General features: G+C 42.6%; 2 protein-coding genes across 2 annotated transcripts in view; one reads left to right on the plus strand and one right to left on the minus strand.

Annotated features, from left to right (window-relative positions):
• LNX2 (ligand of numb-protein X 2) overlaps nt 1-373 on the minus strand; it is a 59,291-nt gene extending 58,918 nt beyond the window's left edge. Inside the window, exon 1 of the mRNA XM_014879675.2 lies at nt 240-373. The gene's annotated coding sequence lies outside the window, so the exon portion shown is untranslated. The remainder of the gene's footprint in view (nt 1-239) is intronic.
• A 526-nt stretch (nt 374-899) lies between these two features.
• POLR1D (protein) lies at nt 900-18,393 on the plus strand. The gene is made up of 3 exons (XM_014879695.2): nt 900-1,046; nt 8,931-9,005; nt 17,035-18,393. Exons 1-3 carry the CDS (start codon nt 1,021-1,023, stop codon nt 17,318-17,320), a joined length of 387 nt encoding a protein of 128 aa, XP_014735181.1. The 5' UTR covers nt 900-1,020; the 3' UTR covers nt 17,321-18,393.
• Nucleotides 18,394-19,793: the final 1,400 nt, after the last annotated feature.

Consider the following 19,793-nt stretch of genomic DNA (forward strand, 5'->3'; position numbering starts at 1 on the left):
ACAGCCGCCGCCGAGCTCAGCCCCGCCGCCGAGACGGGGGCTCCAGGGCGGGGACGCTGCTCCCAAGCTGCCGCCTCAGCCCCGCACGGCGGCTCCGGGGCCCGGCCCCTCTCCCGTACTTGTTGCCAGCGCAGAGCGGCTCAGCCCGGCCCCGCGGGGACCCCCGGCGCCGCTGCCACTGAGGGAGGCTGAGCGGGGCTGAGCCGCCCTGCACCGCGCGGGGCAGAGAAGTTACTCACCGCGCCGGCTCCGCGCCGCGCTCTCCTCCTCAGCCGCGCCGGCTGCACCCGCCCCGCCTTAGGGGAAGCAAACTCCGGGCAGCAGCACTTGGAGAACGTGTCTCGCCGGGCCGGGCCGGGCCGGTGCTCCCGCCTCCGCCCCCCGCCGCGGGCAGCGGCGCGGCCCAAGTGACAGCGGCGCTCCGCCACTCCGGCGGCGGCCCCGGGCGCGGGGCCGGGCGAACCGCAGCCTATGGCAGCGGGGCCGGGGCGGGACGCGGTGGAGCCCCGGGCCGGGGTGTCCCCGCCGCTCGCCTGATCGGCTGTGCGGAGCCCGGAGCGGTGGGGAGCGCGGGCGGGGCTGGCGCGGAGGAGGGGCCGGGTGGGGCGCTGCCCGCCCGGGGCTGCCCGCGGACCTGTCCCCGCCTGCCCGAGCCCTGCGGCCGTGCCCGAGGAGCAAACCCTGGGCGTCTCCGTGACTAAGATTCCCAGCGGCCGTCCCGCCTTCCCTACACTCAGTCACCGCCCCTCGCCTGCTTCCCCCGCCCTGTTGGAGGTGTACGGTGGTCCTGCCCGCATAGGGAGCCCACCGGCCCCCTCTCCTTTGGGAAGGGGCGCGACCACCGGTGCTGCAGGTGCCCGGCGGGGTGTGGCAGGGCCCGGCTCGCACCGCCCCGGCTCCTCCCGCCGGGGTCCTCGCCGTCCCCTACGCCCGCCCCGCTGCCCCGCCCCGCCCGGCCGACAGCGGGTGATGGCGCCGGCCTGCGCCTGAGGAGCCGCAGCGGGGGACGGTGGGGCCGCCATGGAGGAGGACCCGGAGCTGGAGAGGTGAGGGACGAGCGGCAGCGGGGGGAGCGGCCCCGAGAGCGAGCGGCCTCTGCGGGGGCTCCTGCGCCGCTCAGGGCCCGGCAGCGCCGCGAGGCCCGGGCAGCGCCGGGCCGGGGCCGGCGGCGGCCGTGGGGCGGCCCCTCCCGGCCCCAGCGCTCCGCGGTGCGAAACTGGGCCCAGCTCCGCCGGGCTCTGCCCGCTGTCCCCAGACTGCCCCTCCCCAGTGCGCCCCGAGGGGAGCGCGGCCTGGAGCTGCTCCTGCCGTGCCTTCCGCACACAACTTGGGGTGTGTGCTGGTGTCGCTTAGAAACAAGATTGGAAGGACTCGGGTAATTCACCCCTCATCAGTTCGAATTTGATGAGCTGTGTACTTGATAAAATAAATTTTAAAAATCCCTTATGTTGGTAGGAATTTCAGTTTGCAGTGCTGGATATGTGCCCGTTGACCAGTTAGAATCGTCGTGTTCTTGTATCAAAAAAATACAAAATACTTGGCAGTTACTTTGCCAAAAAATAAAATTGTTTTCTACTTGGCATTTAATCGGGACTAGTGCATTCCTCTTGTTGCACATTTTGAGTTTCAGTGCTCCCAAGCAAACACTGAGGAATAAAACACTGATTTCTATATTTGGATACTCAAAGTAGGCCTCTCTTGTTTTAGGAATAGGCTTTTGGTGTTTATATCACAAGTGTTTTGCAACACAGTCCTATTGTGTAATTGGAATTTTTTTTTTTTTTTGCAAGGTTGTTTCTGGGTTGTTCACTTTCCTTATAGGTGTTTAAAACAACTGTTAGAGTGAAGTGATGACCAGAAGCTTTCTGAACTGCTCTCCTCGTGGTTCTCTCCATTAAGAAACCGTGTCTAGGAGTGCTTATAGAAAAGAACTTTTTTCTGTTTATATCTGGCAGGTATTTGAAATGTGCCGAAAGTAATAGCACTGAGACAGTGGAAGGGCTAGAGAGCATAATGCTTTCTAAGAGGCTTTTAATTCTTGCTAAGCTACTTCTGCTTTCAGATCATCAGTTTAATAATTAAAGCTTCTTTCTGTATATGCATGAATGATATTTTTACTAGTGCCATTCCACACTTAAACCTTTTTCATTCATGGCAAGTTGAAACTATGCCACTGTTCTTCCATGCTGACTTCTGGTTGCTGTTGCCATGCTGGGAACCTGGGGTTCTCTAGGCAATTCAGGGCATAGCTGAACTCACCAGCTATAGCTGACTGCTCCACAGTCTCCTCCTGACTGATGCTCTTCTTCCCAGGAACTACATTTAAAGTTTTATCTTTCCTCAAAGGTTCAGTCCAACTTGGGATGTGCTATTCCTGTTGTGTGGCAGCATGGCAGATAATGATGAAGCTCGGTGTCCCTTATCAAAGGGTACACGGTAGGGTTTAGCTGTCTGGTGTCACCAATCCACCTATTCACCTCAGAATGTGTTTAGTCAGTCCCAAACACATTATAACTACAATATAGTGCACTTGACAATTAGCTCTTTTTGTCCTGGATCCACCTATCATTAGTTACTTTTTCATTCCTTAAGTTTTCATAACAGCTCTATTTGATAGTAGCACCCTGAATTCAGCTTGTGCTGTGTGCATTTAGAGGATGTAATTTGGTATCACTCACTCTAGATAATGCTTCCCTGTACCATCTTCAGTACAGAGCCCTTCCAGTCTAACACAGACCTTTTTTTATCCTTTGGGTTACAGACATTATGCCTCAGATTCATATTCAATAACTTACTGATTATATTCTTCTGTGTATCGTGTAGCAACAGTAATTTAGGCTTATAATTTAAGGGTTTTATAATGTGGCTTTAACGTACAAATAATAGCATTTCTGTTCTGTAGCCACAGCATTAACTACTTTAGGTGGATTTTTAGTGTTTAAAAACAGATTTATGTGGAAGATTATGAGTCGTCTGTCTCTAAATTCAGGCTTGTCTTGCAATGCACAAGTCTTAAATAAAAGCTTAAGGTGTTTGTACACCTTTTATTTAATTTACCATGAAGGAAAAAGAATGTTATATTTTCGTGCATGCTTTTTCAGGTCAGAAATTAATTTTGTGTCCCAATATTGCAAAAAGTGATCTGTTAAGTCAGTTGCTCTATTTTTTGGTTACTATTTAAGGAGAAGTCTCTTGATCTAGTTTCTTTTGTTTTATCCTTACTGCCGTATTTCCTGATATATTTCAATTTTATCATGTCAGACTCTCACTTGATCTTACTTTTGATGTTTTCCTCACTTTAATATGAAGTGAAGTTTTCCTAGAAAGCTGAGTACTGAATTGTAAGTTCCTGTGTGACTGTTGGATTCTGTGGATTTTAAAACTCTAAAAGCTGTAAATACCACAGATGTGTAAAACAGTAACATTTGCTCCATTCTGCTGAACTACGTCCTCTGCTTCATCTCACTCAATAACCTTTGATGGAAGTATTAGCTGAGATTTTCCCATGTGAACTTGCTGGTACATCAGTGAAGACCCTGAGCCTTGAGGTTCCATGTGATTCTTAAGAAAATTCTAAATTATGTTAACATATAATTTATGGTATTGTGATGACCCAAGAAGGAGGTGGAAAAAGTTGCAAATCAGCTAGTAGGAGCTGTTCAGTTTATTTCCTCTGCAAGCACCTGTAAGTGCTTTTCCTAGTTTATTTCAACTAAATGTACACTAAGATCTTATAGAGGTCACAATTTTCATTCCTATCTTTAAAAAGAAATTAAAATTTCTTCCCACTCTGCTTCTTAAAATATTGTCATGGTTGTTCTGTGTGTTTGAAGCACAGAAGATGCATCATTTCTCTTCAAATACAGGGGAAGTGGCTTTGTGATACTGTGTGTCCAAATCTTTCCATAATCCATTCTGTCCTTCAATAGCTACAAATATTTCACAACCTTGGATATCATACTGTATTAGAAGTGCTTGCCAAGTTTGTTCAGAGCATAATTTATTTGGGATTAAGTGTTTCCTAAGGAGATGCTGCTCTGACTCATAAAGAATGCTATAATTCTGTAACAAGAGGCCTGTAGTTGAGTTGAGAATCAATAATCTCATATTTTTGCTGCACAGGCAGCCCAACTGCACTTTTTAACAAGCAAGCTTTGTGCCTTGGAGAAAACTGATGGTTCTTACTATTGACTTTAACAGTCAAGTGTCAGGATTCAGTATTCCATACTCCTAGAAAAAAAATAAAAAAAAGTGGCCTGCAAGCTAAGATTGGTGTTTGAAATGGAGTGGTATGTTCACTACTCAGGCTGGTGAGAATATCAGCACAGAAATGTACTGCAAATAGCACTTACAAGGCTGACAAGTAGAATATTTAAATAAGTACAAAACCTGATCAGCAAAGAATGAGAGTATTCACATTCCCGATGTGGAACGTCTTTGCCTTTGAACAAATGTTGTGGTGTATTGTGCTTCTTTTCATTCTTGCTCTTGTAGTCTTGTAGTGGCCTAGGTTTTATTCCTGACTTTCATTTTCATCAGCTTTCTTAGTAAGGGTGAGCAGATAGGACCACCTCATGAGATTTAATTTTAAATAATGCTGTCAGTGCCTTCAGTAACTTTTTTGACTGAAGGTCTTGATATTCATTATTCAGCTGTAATTGGAATACCAACATTGACTTCTATTTCTAGTCCCATGCACAGTTAAAAATAAGTTGTATAGTTAGCATAAAACTGCTTTGAGAAAATTGATTTTTAAAATTGCTAATTGTTTTTCCTGAGCTTGCAGCTTGCTGTCAGGACCTAGAGTGCCTCAGGAAGTAGGTTTAAGTGTGACTTTTGACAATTGCAGTAGAGGAGAAACTTGGTTTTTGAGCTTTAATGGTAGTGGAATAGACTGCAAACAGTGATTAATGCTTTCATGAGGATGTGTTTGTTAAAGATGTCCCTTCTCTGACTGAGATATGGATATGTTGGATATGAACACTGCCCTTCTACTCCCGCTCTGTGCCCTTGTGTAGCTGGCTGTGTGCTGTGAAGCAATTCCAGTACATAGATCTTCATTAGAGTTCTCATCAGGATCTTTAATGAGGTGATAGCGTGGGTGGAGATGGCAGAGTTTTTTAGGTTATGTGCGGACAGCTCCCAGTGAGGACTACAGAGAGACCATGATGGATGGGGGCAGCCCAAACATCACTTAGTCCTGGCTTTTCCCAGGCCTATTCCAAGAATTACCAGGCCATCAGAGCTCTATCTGCATGAGCCCAGAGGAGCATGGGGACACATACAGTAGGTGGGAACTCAGAGTAAGGTCAGAGAAAAATGCATGTCTTCTCTGGGCCCCCTCCCACTCTGGGCTCATCCCAAGAGACATCCTGAGCATCCAGCCATGATACCCATCAAGATGAGTCAGTGCTGGAGCATCTTTGGGACTTAAGGGCGTTTCTGACATGGTTGTGGGAGGGGTTATGGGATGCCAAAGAAAAGCATTTTGTGATCACATATGGCATGTTGGGAGGAGAGGGTAAAAAATTGAAGATTTGGCAAGGGGGGAGTAGTTTTGCTCAAATGATGTTGCAGCTGGGAATACTAAGAATATCAGTGTGGGACAACTTCACATATTATGCCTGCTGCTGATTATACTCTGTCTGGTTTGACAGAGCTATAGAGATAACATAAATGTTACCAGAGACTTAAGAGGCATTTTCACAGGCGAGCTTGAGCCTCCTGCTGAGAGAGAGAGCTCAAAAGCCCAGAGATGATACAAAGTACAGCAAGGTGATGAACTGCACGTGTGCAAGGCCCTTTGATAAACTGGGGTGAGCAGTGGGCTCCCGTGGCCACCCGGATGTACTGAGCCTAATGGAGCCTGTGTCCCTGCTGCACAGCCTTATTAGTGAGGTAAGGAAAGAAATCCACACTCTGCATCTGTGGCTTGGTGGTCACCTTGGTTCCTGTCTGTGTTGATTCACTTGTGGTTTATTGTGGGATGTGCAGGGGAGAAAAACCAAAGACAGGAAAAGCAGGAAGTTCAAGTTATTTGGGGAGAAGTAAAAGAGGGAAAATAAAGGAACAAGGGAATAAAAAGGTCTGGTCGTGTGTATAGGCTGCTGGTTGGTACTCTTGTCGGGCTGTGCCCTGCTCCTAATCATCACAGTCTGTCCTGACTTCCTGTTAAATTCCTTTCTAACTCTGTTTTGAGTGAAGGACTGTTTGGGGGGTGAGGGTGTACATCTCAGTGCTAGCAGCTACAGGCGGACTGTGGGTTGGAGGACCATATGTCCATGGTGCCAGATGGAATATGTGAAGGTTTGGATGCCATCAGCTGGGCTTGGACCCTGGGCTGTGGAGGCCTGTGTACTGGCAACTGGGGACATTTCATGGAATGAGTAAAACCAAATATTAGCCCATGAAATGGGGTTGGGGACCATATGTTTATCTGTGTTGTAGTACTGGAGCAAGTATGAGTGTGTGAGGGACCATGTGGCTGCTGGTGAAGATGAAGCTGGAGTAGCTGGTAAGTGGGTGAATAAGGAGACAGCTGGATTGTGAGCTTGTGTCTCCAAGACCCAGGAGGAGCTAAGCTGTTTGGGCCACCAGGAAGTCCTGGCCAGTTGCTGGAGTGACTGTGGGCTCAGGGGTAAGATATGTATGTGTGCCTGTGTGTCTCTACAGGCAAGACTGAAGTGGGGTTGGATATTGGGGGAGCAAGGTGTCCCAGTCAGCCCTGTGTGATGGTCTGTGCAGGCAGTGTGGTTTGACTGAAGTTTTGGGGGCTCCCATGCCCAGCTGGAGAGAAGAGCAAGATGAAGCTGTCCATGTGAGCGTGCTGTATTTCTGTCTGTGTGATGGATGTGGCCAGCAGTGTAAGTGCCTGGTGTGTGCACCTGCCTCCTAGGAGCTGAATTTCAGCCTTGCTACTGGTTGTACCTGGACATGGAGCTGTGACTGCCTGGCCTCTCAGCTGTCAGATCCAGCGTCATGCATCTTCTCCTGACAGTCATCTATAATCATAAACCATGGGTGGTCCCTGTAATAACATGGTGTTTTCATTGCCTGTAACTATCAGACATACCTCTTTATTACCAATTATTCATTTTTTCAGTCTATACATTTGACCTTTTGGAAAAAAATGGTGAAGCTCTTCCCCTGAGTGAGGAATAGAAAATACTTCTCATTTTGCCTGACTAGGAGCCTTTAGCATTATTCTATTCTTTAGACATACGCATTTGTGATACTGGTTATTAAGATACATGCAATGGGAGCGTTGCCTGTAACTTTGGAATATAGAGAGAGGAAAAAGTCTAATCCCTCAGAAATGTAAATAGGTCTTGTACCATACTCTTGAAGATAAAAATGTCACTGCTTGTACCTTCATGTTACTGTAATTCTGCAGCTTAATTGCCCAAAAATAATTGCAAGTTTTAGGTGGTGCTTGCTTTAAAAGATGTCAGAATGATGACAGAGTACTTAAATGTCCCCCTGTCCCAAATTATTCCTCCTATCAGTCCCCCAATGTTTGGATGGTTCTCATGTGAAAGTTGCATGCTGCATTCCCTTTGCTCATGCTGCTGCCCTTAGAATTGAAGCTGGCAGCCACAGAACTGTTTGTATTGTAACCAAGCTGTAAAAATGAAGAGAGCAAGGAATGTCCCGCGAGGCCTCTAAAAGCAAATTTTAAAAACTTGTTTGCGTAGCTTTTGGCTTACTTGTGTAGAGGATATAAGTTCAGTGAGTGGAAACATTATTTCAGGCAGGATCTGGGCATTGCGTTTCATTTGTCTGTGCAAGCTGAAAGGGCTTTGTAAAGGTGCAGTGAATAAGGGCGATGTTCAAAGAACAGGATTAGGAAACAATGTTTGATAATGAAGGTGTGGACCTAGAAGGCTGCTAAGGTGGACAAGTCAGTCTGAGCTTTAATATAACAAAAAAAAGTCTCAAATACTTAAAGGCATGTAATTCCTACCTGAGTTAATAGAATTGGTGTCACCATATTAATTTATTTGTATGTTTTCCCTAAAACTGAATCTTAGCTGTTTAAAATACCTATGTGTGTGTTTTATTAGTGCTTTGTAGCTCAGATTCTTTGGTTTCTTATTTCAAATATAAATTGTGACAGATTTTATAGTACAATAATAATGACAGGCTTTTAATCTTTCAGTCAGATTTCTTAAAAAGAGAATTACCAAGTTTTGTAACTGATAATTAAAAGTCAGACACTTTCTTCCCCTCTTTCCTCACCTTTGTCTGACGTTGCTGTTTGAAGGCTCAGGGCAAGCTTCTATAAAAGCCGTATGTTCCTGTCATCATCGCTATAACTTAGCTCAGGATGCTCAGATAGCAAATTCTGGGTCTGGAGAAAAATCAAATTTTGCTGTAATGTTACAAAGATCTGTGTATGCAACATCTCTCACATTCCAGCGCTACAGCCTGTGTTTTGCACCTTTTTTTTTGGTGTTTTTGCAAGAAGCCATCCCACACCTGTCACTTCTCTTACCTGGGAAGGCAGCAGTAGCTGGTGAGGTTGCTGGCGCTGTACTTGGCATCTTGGAGAAGGTATCTCCAACAGATGATGGCTTACCTGGGAGACACTCCTTTCCCAGGAGTCCCTGTGGTATGATGGGATACACAACATCTTCACAGGCAGAAGTATGCTTAAAAAGGATTTGAAGTGCCCCAAGCCTTGTTGTTCATTCAGTGTTACGGCTTTTGTATTTGCAACAACTTTAGTTGGTTTTAATATTTCAGAATGTTTCTCTTTATCTTGGTGCATAGGAATTTGAATTGTCTTAAAGTCAGGGTGATTTTAGTAGCTTCTTTATTGGTTAATTCACTACAGTGAATACAGCTATCTGTTTTATTTGCCTAAGTGCATAAAGTGGCAAGTTCTTGTGTTACATAAGGGGTGACCTTTTTCTTTTTCTCTTTTTTAGGAAGGCTGTGGAAGAGTTACTTAAAGAGGCAAAACGTGGGAGAACCAGAGCTGAAACAATGGGAGCTATGGGTTGGTAAGTTGTGCCAAGAGGAAATAAATGCTGATGCCAAAATAAATCTTATCTTTAGTGTGTGACAGAAATCTCTACCTTTTTATGTGTTTCATATTTAAATAGTTTGTCTTCATCCACATTTTAGTTTTGGGCAAAAATTCCAGTCTAAATAAGAAAGAAGTTCAGGTAAATTCTGTGTGCGTGAAATTGCTTGTCTGAATGTGTTGAAGACAAAGCAATTGAAAAATTTGGAATATGTTCTTATAATAGATGGAATTGCAGAGTTTTCGTTGGAATCTCGTGAGTCTTTAAAATGCCAGTTGTCTTCATTGTGCATGTACTCACATACTGGCTTCATGTTACTGGGTTAGACTGTGTTTTAAGTGAAAAGCATTCATAACCTGACAAAGAAACCTAAAGCCTTATATTAATAAAACAACAAACTATCCTTTAGTAGACAATTCCTGTGCAAAGTATAGCCAAAAGTGAACTAAAATGTATAATCCAGTTTTGGAAGATGGTTACTTTTTTATACTAAAAAAACTCTAAAACCCAGGGGCTAATTTGTATAGTAACTGGGAAAAAAAATCACAGTATTTACATCTTAAATACACCACTAATTCTTCAATGCAGTATTCCAGATTTTACAGCTAGATTGTCATGGAATGTAATGCATGTAATTGTAATTAGAGAAGTAATAACATGATGAGGAGAGTCATTCATCATAAAATAATGTATATGACTTTGATAAGAAGCTGTTGGATCTAGGGATGTTCACACAAGTAGTGCACCAGTTGACTGCACTAAACACACTTGTAGATAACATTTGGCTTCCTCCATCAGCTGTAGTTAGAGATAAGCCTGCACTGTTCATGAAGTTCTCAGCTCAGTTGTCTGTTTGTTTTAGTAGCTTTGAAGAGATTAAAATAACGTCTTGCTGAAAAAAAAAGTAGTCCTTTATGTTTTCAGACAGGTTTGGGATTTTCTGTATGCTTTACTCAGTGTTTCTTCTAGAGATGCAGTTAATACCCTTTCTGTTAAAATAGCTTAATTGGTTTAATTCCCCAGGGTGGCTCTAGCTGTACTGATCCACCGTGTTTTGACCCTGTCAGCCTAGCCATGTGGCCAGGTAACCCAGTGCACATAATTAGCACCATGAAGTGGTGTATGCATCCAGTTACTGTGAATTTGCAAGTTGATTCCAGATATGGAAACTAAAGATTTCTTCAGGGAAATAATCAGGTGTCACTGTACAATTTTGCTGCCACTTGTGCAGTCTGGAATACCTGCCAGGAGAGTGTATGGGCATCTGCTCCTGAATGTGGCTCCTTATTCCTTGTTTGTAAGAGGGTAGTGGTTCTGTGCAACTGGCTGTGATGATCAGCTCAGGATGCAGTTTGTTAAAGCCTGATGCCTGAGGCCTGCCAGGGAATGGGATAGGCAAGGGTGACCTGTTCATCAGAGAAGTTGCAGATTAATGGTGTCTGGCTAGGCCAGGGTTCTGTTAAAGTTGTAGGAGGAAAGGGCTGTCAAGAAGGCTTCAGGCAGAGGAAGACTGTTGACATAGGGATTGGTGTGGTGATATCCTGAACTGAGACTGTTGAAGTACTTTAGACTGCAGAAGTACAAGTGAACAGCTGTACTGAGTCAAACAAAGGATCCATCACTGTGCCCTGTGTCCATCAGTGACCCATATCCGGTGCCTAGGAAGTGCTTTGCTGAATATCTTTGTTTCTGAATATGCTTAGTACCTTCTTCAAGGTACTTCTTCTTCACCTCAGGATATCATGCTCTTAGAGGTGATTTCTCTGTATGTAATGCGTCTCCAGGGATTTTTAGCACACTGAATTTATCCTTAGAGAGATTTGTAGTAATCCTATTTGTGACAAATCTACTGCTGTAGGGTTTGGCATAAGCTAGTGTATGGCTGGCGTGTGTGGCTGTAAGGAAAATATAAAGTCCCCCAAAGGCGAACTCTCAATAAGTCTTTGCTGTCCAGTTCTGCAGGCACAACAGACAGAACAGCAGGTGCAAGCAACCACTGCTGTCACCTCTTTAATATTTTTTATGCCCTGTTATGCTGTTCTGGTGCTCCTGAACTGGCACAACAGCTAGATATTGCATAAAGACATGGGAGATACAATGGGTAAGATATTTGGAAGAAAACTTAATGATGCTCAGTTGAGTTTCACACTCCAGCAAAATGCTGTCGAGTGTAACTGATTCTGAAGGGCTTCAGAGGTTACATCCAGGTCTACTGACAAGATGTAAACTACTTAGAAGAAGGTAATTTCTGCTCAGAGCTCTGTTGATAGCAAATTAAATGAGCAGAAAAGTTAGTTCATGAAAATGTGTGTTAGTAGACCAGATGAAGGGAGTCATAATTGATAGAAGCAAAGACAAGGTTATCACCAACTTGTCTAAAAGCACAGTCTTAACAGGTAAAACGCAAAACCTTCCTCCTTGCCAAACTCAAAATGCTTACAGGTGTGTTTCATGAGGACTTCTGGGATTCCTTAGCCCTTTGTCAGAGGAATCCTGGAGAAGAGATGCACAAATCCTGGAGACATCTAGTGTAAGGCCGTCAGTCCTGCATTGGCACTGGAAAGTTGAAGCAGCTCAACCTATGAAGAAAAGATTTGTTCTGCCATCTGTCTTTGGGTAAGGAGAAGCAGAGGCTACTACTGCTCATACTTCACTGATTCCAGTTTATGTTGCTCTCCAGCAGCTGTTGAGTACTGGGAAATACATTTCTGGAGTCAGTGGCATTTGTCAGAAGTTGGTCAAAGGGAGGTGTATGGAGAAGCGACATTCCCGGGTGGGGTGACTATATTGTGCATACCATTGCAAATGAGTAGTGTCTCCTGGTGGATGTTGATGGCAGTAAAACCTTAGCCAGCAAGCCTCTCAACACAGTTTTGGGACTGCTTTCAGGTTCAAGCCATTGCTCTGTTACTGTCCAGAGCGATTAATTCTCCAGAGCTCAAGTTTGAAGACGTTCCCCAAGCACCCTTGCCTAACCTTCTGCTGTCTCATCATTTAAGATGGATGGTTAGCTGTTGCTAGAGCCTAAAATACAAGTATCCAAGCCAACTTAGCTGACAGGTAGAGAAAAAATGTACAAAGCAATCACCCTGCAGCTCAATCTCTCAATGACTGAGCCTTGAAATCCAGGACAGTATTGTTAGTATTTCTTCCAGTTTGGGAATGTTTTGCTGGTTTTACATTGTCTTACAAGTTTAAATGTAGATGATATGGGCAGGTGCTGCAACCTTAGAGGCTAGTGGAAGGAAGACTCATCCCTGTCTGGGACAAGTTACCAGCAGGGAGGTTGTCAGTGATAGTGGCCAAGAGTTTGTGTGGGGAGGGAAATTACCTGAAACTCTCTGGACATGGAGCAACTCTCAGAATTGCCAGAGGGCTGCAAGATCTCTTGGTTGAGATCTTAGTTGGTGAAGAATCTCAGCTCACTGGACTCCATACTCTCAGGACTGCTCAGATAGGCAGTATGTAGGTCCATGGTAAATGAATCCAAGAACTGCTGGATATTCTTTTTGGTGATTTAATTCAGCAATACAGTATTTCTAGTTCCTGGAGTGTTCCTTTTGTATGTACTCTGTGGCCATGGTGATTCTTGTTGGGGGTCTCCTGAATCCTTAGGATAACACATCATGTAGGTCTTATTGCTAATGTATCTGGCTCAAGCATTAGTACAGCTAATCACAAATAAGGAAATGTGTGAGAGAAGGGTAAGGGAGAATCCTCTTCTGAAGGTGTCTTAATCCTGGAAATGTTAATCAGAACAGAGTAGAATCTATGGCTGAATCCTAGTGATAATGCTGTGAACTGGAGACTGGAACTTCTGAGATGAGAAAAAACATCAGAGCAGCAGTCTGGAAGCTAACATTTGAAGGATCAGTTGGTTCCAGAGTGAGAAGTTGTTGACAAATGTAAGAACATTTGAAATGGTTAGATAAATTTGTTTCATCAGAGGCTATTAAACACAGATGAAGTAGAATATTTGGGGGTTTCCACTGTGTGTAGTTAAAAAGCCAAAAGTCCAGCTTCCCTGAAGTGTTTCTCTAGATTCTATGTACATAATTCATAAGCTTCTTTAGAGCAGTGAAGTCCCATTTTGAGCAGTTGTTCTACTTTAACTAAGAAAGGCAGTTAAAGTGCCACAAAAGTTACTGCGTGAAGAAAGTTCTAGATGCCTTTTTTCAGTGTATAGGTCTGATCTTCAAAGATGCTGATAACACGAGCTAAAGCAAAATCGGATGTAGCTTCTCATCTTATTTGAAAAGCTTATGTAAAGTAAGAACTGGAAAATAGGATATTTTTGGATGGTTTGTTCAGCTCTGCATTGTAAGAGCAGATGAAATTACAACAAAAAAAATTTGGAAGCATTACATTATTTCTAACTCTATTTTTTGTAAAGCAATCCTAAAATTGCTTTCATTCCTACAGATAGCTTTCTGTTCAATACCAAATCTGTTAGAAGTACAGCAGAATACAAAATGATGATGATGAGGATACCAGAACTGTGAAGTCCTGTGTTGCATCTTGTCTTTGAATGGGTGTTGTGTGACTGTGCAGGAACACTGCAATGTGATTCCCCTCAGCTTTTATTTGAATATGAGGAGGAGGAGAAACAGGGTACAGATAGAGATTGAAAAGTAAATCTGTTAAGATCTTGTAACCAGGGCACATCTAAGTCGTCACTGGGACAGATTGCCCAGAGAAGCTCTGGATGCCTCATCTCTGAAAGTGTTCAAGACCAGGTTGGATGGAGCTCTGAACAACCTGGTCTAGTGAAAGGTGTCACTGTGAAAGATGTCCAAGGGTTGGAACTTGATAGTCTTTAAGGTCCCTCCCAAACCAGATGAATCTATGATCCTCCAAAGTCCTGCCAGCTGTACCTAGCTGCCAAGACCGTATTTCAAAGCTTTCAGTGTCCTCTGAGGCATCCTATTTTGTAAGGTCCCCTGTAACAGAGTAACATCGATTACTTGGTTTGGCAAAACAACCTCTAGCTGTTTCTGCCTCCCTCCGCCCCCTTCAGTCACTCTTCTATTGAAATATTATATTTTCTATGGCAGTTTGGAAATGGTAGAAATGTACCTGTTAGTTCATCCATAGTGAATTTTTTTCTTGGAAAGATGGGCTTTACTCTGTTTGATAAGGCTGATTGTGCCAATCCTGTTTGGTGTGTCCAGTTACTCAGCAGAGACGAGACTAGTACATGGCACTGTGCTCTTGTGTCTTAAATGGTGTCAGCATGTTTTTACTGTTAAGAACTTGTGTAGTTAATTTCTGTGCTGAACTGCCCTACTGCACTGGATGACTGGCACTGGTTGTAAATTCTGTGTTACTGCACAGAAGTTGATTTAAAGGGTCAAAAATAGGGTTAATATTTGACCTATGTTCACAATGATGGATTTAATTTTTTTTTCTCAAAAGGCAGTATCATTGTCAAAATGGAATGTGTTGCATTGTCTTGGTTCTTGCATAGTGGAGCGATTTTGGGAGGTGTGAGATTTATTTGTGGAAGGAAGCTTTTCTGTCAGGGAGAATAGCTTTTGGAGCATGCAGAATGAAAAGTGAACCTTACAGTGGGTGAATACTCTGCTACAGAACTGGAGTCTGGTAGACAGGACGGCTCTAGTACTGCAATTTGTGTACTTGCCTCGCACATGCCTACAGCCCTGCTTGGGGCACATTTCAATTCAGAACTTTAATGTTCTTTTAACTTGTATGGGTTTTGCTGGTTGGTTGGTTGGTTGGTTTGTTTTAAAGCAAAGCTTCTCAAATCAGTTCTGTGGCACTGTTTGCTGGTCACAGCAGTATTGTGTTCCACCATGCTCAGGCTGAGATTGCCTCCCAGCCCGTCAGAACTCACTTGAGGGCAAACCTGTTTGTGAATTGAGCAGTGCGGGATCAGATCCTACAGCAAACCCAAGGTGGTCTTTGGAGATGTCAATTTCCTCACCTTTAGAGATGCTCTCAGAGATATCAGTGGATTCATACAGTTCACTTTTAATCTTCACAGTTCCATATATACCATATATGTGGTATATGTATGGCTATATGTGAAAATGTGCTCTGTGTGTGCATGTAATGTAGCACATGCCATACATCTTGTTTGCTTTAAGATTTCAAGGCAGGATTTGCTTTGTTGAAGTTTGGACTCAGTAAAACTAAGAACTAACGTTTTTCTTCAGTGCCATGACTTATTGCTGCTCCATGAGAGCCTGGTGTCTCACTTTAATCACAGTATGATGGTAAACTAATGGCATCTCTTAGCTGACTCTCAAGTCCAGCATTTCTCATTACTTTTCATTCTTAGTATAACTCAAACAGCACTCATAGTGCTTCAGCCAGATGGATTTATTTAGGGCAGATTGACTGTCTCATTCTGGCATTGTATATGTTAGTGCTTAAAATCAGTGCATTAGCTCTTAAGAAAAAGCAGGAGGAAGAACAAATGTGAAATAGATTTTGCCTGGATGCAGCCTAAAGAAGGCTACCCTCCTTGGTAGGAAATGTTGAGGTACAATAATGCACTCATAAGACATACAAAGGACTTCAGTGTTGTCTGGTTTCTGTTATGTCTTGAGTGTAACCTGTGCCATGACTCATTCAGCACCATGTTCATCAGTGATGTAGCTTGAAGTAGAAACCCTGTTCTACTGACATTTATAAGCCTCATGTTTTTACTCAGTAATACAATTAGCAGATAGCTTCTCTAATTTACAAAAGAGTTATACTAGATTAACAATCTTATTTATTTAATCTGGATTTGAGAAAAATAGTGTAGATTTATTTGAAGGAAGTTTAGAAAATTCTATGTAGTAGAAGTATATCAGAAAATACCTAGTGGCTATATACTTCTAAAATTGCTCTCCTAAGTTCTTGAAAGATTTAGGACAAGAACAATTATCAGGAGTGCATATTAGGCAGACCTGAAGCAAAACACCATGGTAAATTCCATGTACAGATAAGTCATGCAGTATGCTAAATAATCATACACGATCTTTGTTGTAGTTTGCTTCTTGTTCTGATAGCTCTGAAGGCTTAGAGGTGTCAAAGATTTTTGAGTAGTTAGGGTATCATTTCCATACTTAGACAAAATATTGAAGTAGAAGAGATGATGTCAGCACTGTTAAGATTCCATTACTCTGTGGTGGATTCAGTAAGTGGCTGTGATCTCTAACAGCTCTGATTTTTTAAAAGCAATCTCATAACTTCATCTCAAAAAGGTGAAGACAAACACCAGTGACTTCAGCTATATACAAAGTCTTCAGAGTGATTTCTGCTTTCTGTAGGAACATACTTAAACATGTTTTTTCTTATTCCAGTCTTTAAGAGATGATGTATTGGGAATAAGTAGAGTACAGCTGATACCAACAAGAGAAATGAAATTTACAATACTTGTTTCCTAAAACTAGCTGATAAATTGTGTGCAAAAGTGTTCAGCTGTGAGAGGAGAAAGTAAAAAAATGGAAAATAGTTGGATAAGTATCTTTACTGTTTAAGAAAACGAAATAAAATACTTTGGTGGTTGCTAAGTGTAAGTTTAAATTGGTATGTCTTGTATATGTTTATGGTACAGCTGTTTGGGTTCTTCATGTATGTGTATCTTACTTTTGAATATTGCAGTTCACTAGATAATGCTGACTTTAGAAGATCATGATCTCTGTAAGCCATTCTAATTTGACTTAGAATATATTACTAAATGTTTGATTTCTGAATACCTAAGTTAGGCACCATCAGCCTTAAAATATATTGTCATGCTTTACTTCCCCCTACACACACTACATGTGGATTTTCACTGTGTTGAAGTAAAATAATTTTCTTCCCATAAAGGGTAAGACAAAAAGAGAGTGGAGATGATCTGGAACTTACTTTTCTGTACTGAGAGTTTACACTAGGTGGCATGCAAGGAAAGCCAAAATCAGAATCCTGTCTTAAAATCACTGAAGTTAAAATCTCAGACTTGTTTTGGAATATTTTTACCTTCTCTTTTGATCACTTTTAAATGTCTTTACAGGTTGAAATGTCCTCTTGCTGGTACAAATAAAAGATTTCTTATTAATACCATCAAAAACACGTTGCCATCTCAAAAAGAACAAGACCAAGAGCGCGAGCAAAAAGAAGATGGTAAGGAGTCTGAGCCAAACAAAAGCAGGAAAGAAGAAAAACCAAAGAAGCGCAGAATTCACCCATATACACCCAGCTTTCAGTCCAGAAGGAGAGTCAGCTACTCTCCTCCAAGGCACCAAAGCAGGAGCCACCACACAAAGGATAAACATGAAAAGCGATCAAGCAAGCGATGAGGAGAGGAGAGTGACAAGTATGTGTTGTTACAAGTCAGGAATGTCATTAAGTATAAGAAAGCGGGAGTGTCTCAGTTTTTCAAGAAGAGTTGATGTTCAAACTTGAGTTTTGAACCAAGTTGCTTGTGTGAGAAGTAACCTTGAGGTAGCTTTAGAAACTTTTCTTTGGGACCTTTAAAAGAAAAGCAAAGTACAGCATAGAACTTCCAGTTGTTTTAGAACAGACATTCCCTTTACTCCATTCCTCTCTCCTCTTCTGACTAAGCTTAGGGTCTTGGTGTTGGAGCGTGATACGTGTGTCACTGTCGAATTCAAATCATTTAGTCATGTCACTCTTTTGGAAATAAGTTTAAATTAAGCAGAATTCTATTTATTGTGTGAAGTTTGCAGAACTTCTTTGCTGCTAACCAATAAAGAAGTTTTGCTTATTTGGGTTACAATCTAGAAGAAGAGAAAGCTGGTCAGTGCCTGACCAAGCATATGCATTTTGTATAGAATATAAGAGATTACTTTCTTTAATATAAAAAGAACAAATTTAAAATGGGCAATGCTGGGTTTGCTTTGCAGGAGGGACTTCTGGGAAATACTGATTTTGCTTGTTAGTGTATATTCACAAACCTATCATAGATAACAAAAGACATAACACCTAAAAAGCTGCAACTGCAATAATTATCTCTGTTTAGACTCCCCTCTGTAAGGAAGTAGTTGGAACAGTCTGTTGTCACGGTGCTTTCAAAACAAACCCTGAGGAGCAAAATTTTAATGTTTTCTGTCTACTGCTAGAAAGTTTCCAAGTAAATATGTAATACTAGAAATACAGTGGTGATGCTTAAACTGTCAAATGCTCACTTTCCAAGCCTCTGTGACAATTCTGTAGTGGTACAGTTCTTAAACTTGTGACTGTGACCACAAACGATACACATTGGCATTTTCTATGTCTCACTTCTGTTTGTGTTACATTAACAAACTTATTTGTGAAATATTTTATATTTTACTGTTCTCAGAAATAATTGTTTTCAACATAGGTTTGTTTTTGAGTGTGTTGACAATAAAATGGAAAATGTTCATTGAAAGTGCCCTGTGGGATTCATGTTTTTAACGGGTTTGTGAACTGAGATGTGCCTGTGTAAGGGACAGGGGGAGCGGGGCTCCGTGGCCCGTCCGTGTTGAGTCAGAGCAAGAGTGCCACCTATGGGCGTGTGAGCGCCTCGCCTCCGCGCTTACCTGCCTCTCGGAGAGCTCCTGCCAGCTGCCCCCTGCCAGCGCCAAAGCGGAGCTCTTCTATGGCAGGATTTTGGTGCATGAGCTGGGAATTGCTCTTCTCAGCAGCGGGAAGGTAGCTGGCGCTGAGCCCTCCGGAGACTGCCAGGGTCAGCATATCCAGTGAAGTAGGATACTTTCACATTTCCCCCAAGGAGTTATGCACAGGTCCTCTATATCCCTGCAAGACCCACAGCAGTAAAATAGAACTCACAGCCTTTCAGAAAATTTATAATTATTTAAGTAGGATCAATGAAATAGTAGTATCTTTGGAGAATATAAGGACTGCCTTCAGTTTTAAAAAACAGATTATGTTTGCAGTCCTTATTTTGCTGATCGCTGTTGTGCACTCCTTAATAATCCTTTTTGGAAGGACAGCAGCTATAATACAGGCTGAATTCTGCTGTAGTGACAGTGCTGGATGGATGTGACTTTGAAGCAGAGAATTCATCTCACCATTGGTCGGGATTTGGACTGGAGATGGTCCACAGAACAAATTTTTGTGAATTCTTGCTGGTCTGGCTTGTGCTGGTATATGCTGTCCTGAGAGCTTTTGACTCTCAAGCTTTCAAACACCACTTTGGGATAAGGGCTGCTTATTGATGCTATATTAATTTATGCCAGGCTTTCAGGTAGGGAAACTGATTAGAGCATGCTCTCAAAATTAGTCTGGATTGCTGATAATGCTTGCATACTGGAAATTCTCAGCTAAAGGATCTGACATAACCTGCACTGATAACTGTAGAAAGCTTTTCATCGGTGGTGGTGGTAGGTTCAGATTTAATTGCACATTTTATGACTTACAGAATACACACAAATTATTAATCTTGCACTGGTTAATTCCATCTTTTAATGTTGTCTTTTTTAAGAGAACTTAATACAAACAAAATCCTGTGCTTCTCATTGACTGTTCTTAAGGCAGCTATTTATAGAATCACAGGATGGGTAAACTTGGAAGGGAGCACAGTGATTACCTTTTTAATAAGAACTTGGGTGCACAAAGCCAGTTTTGTATTTTGTCTGCAGTTGCTCATACTGTGCAACACCAGCATGTTTATAAGGCAACTTCAAGATAGGATTTAACCCTGAAAATTAAGAATTGTACAACTTTTGCAAACGTGTTACTAACTGCTGTGCACTTGTTACTTGTAAAAGTGCTTATCCTTAAATAAATGTGTTAATAAATAGTATGTTCTTGGTCTCAGCTTCCCTA

This window comes from Sturnus vulgaris, chromosome 2, assembly GCF_052056855.1.
Source record: "Sturnus vulgaris isolate bStuVul1 chromosome 2, bStuVul1.hap1, whole genome shotgun sequence".
In the NCBI taxonomy this organism is placed as follows: domain Eukaryota; kingdom Metazoa; phylum Chordata; class Aves; order Passeriformes; family Sturnidae; genus Sturnus; species Sturnus vulgaris.

Excerpts from the sequence above, each read along its gene's own strand:
- POLR1D (XM_014879695.2), top strand. The coding sequence starts at position 1,021 with ATGGAGGAGGACCCGGAGCTGGAGAG. Across the intron at positions 1,047-8,930 it reads GAGGACCCGGAGCTGGAGAG|GAAGGCTGTGGAAGAGTTAC; the intron begins GTGAGGGACGAG and ends TCTCTTTTTTAG. Across the intron at positions 9,006-17,034 it reads ACAATGGGAGCTATGGGTTG|GTTGAAATGTCCTCTTGCTG; the intron begins GTAAGTTGTGCC and ends ATGTCTTTACAG.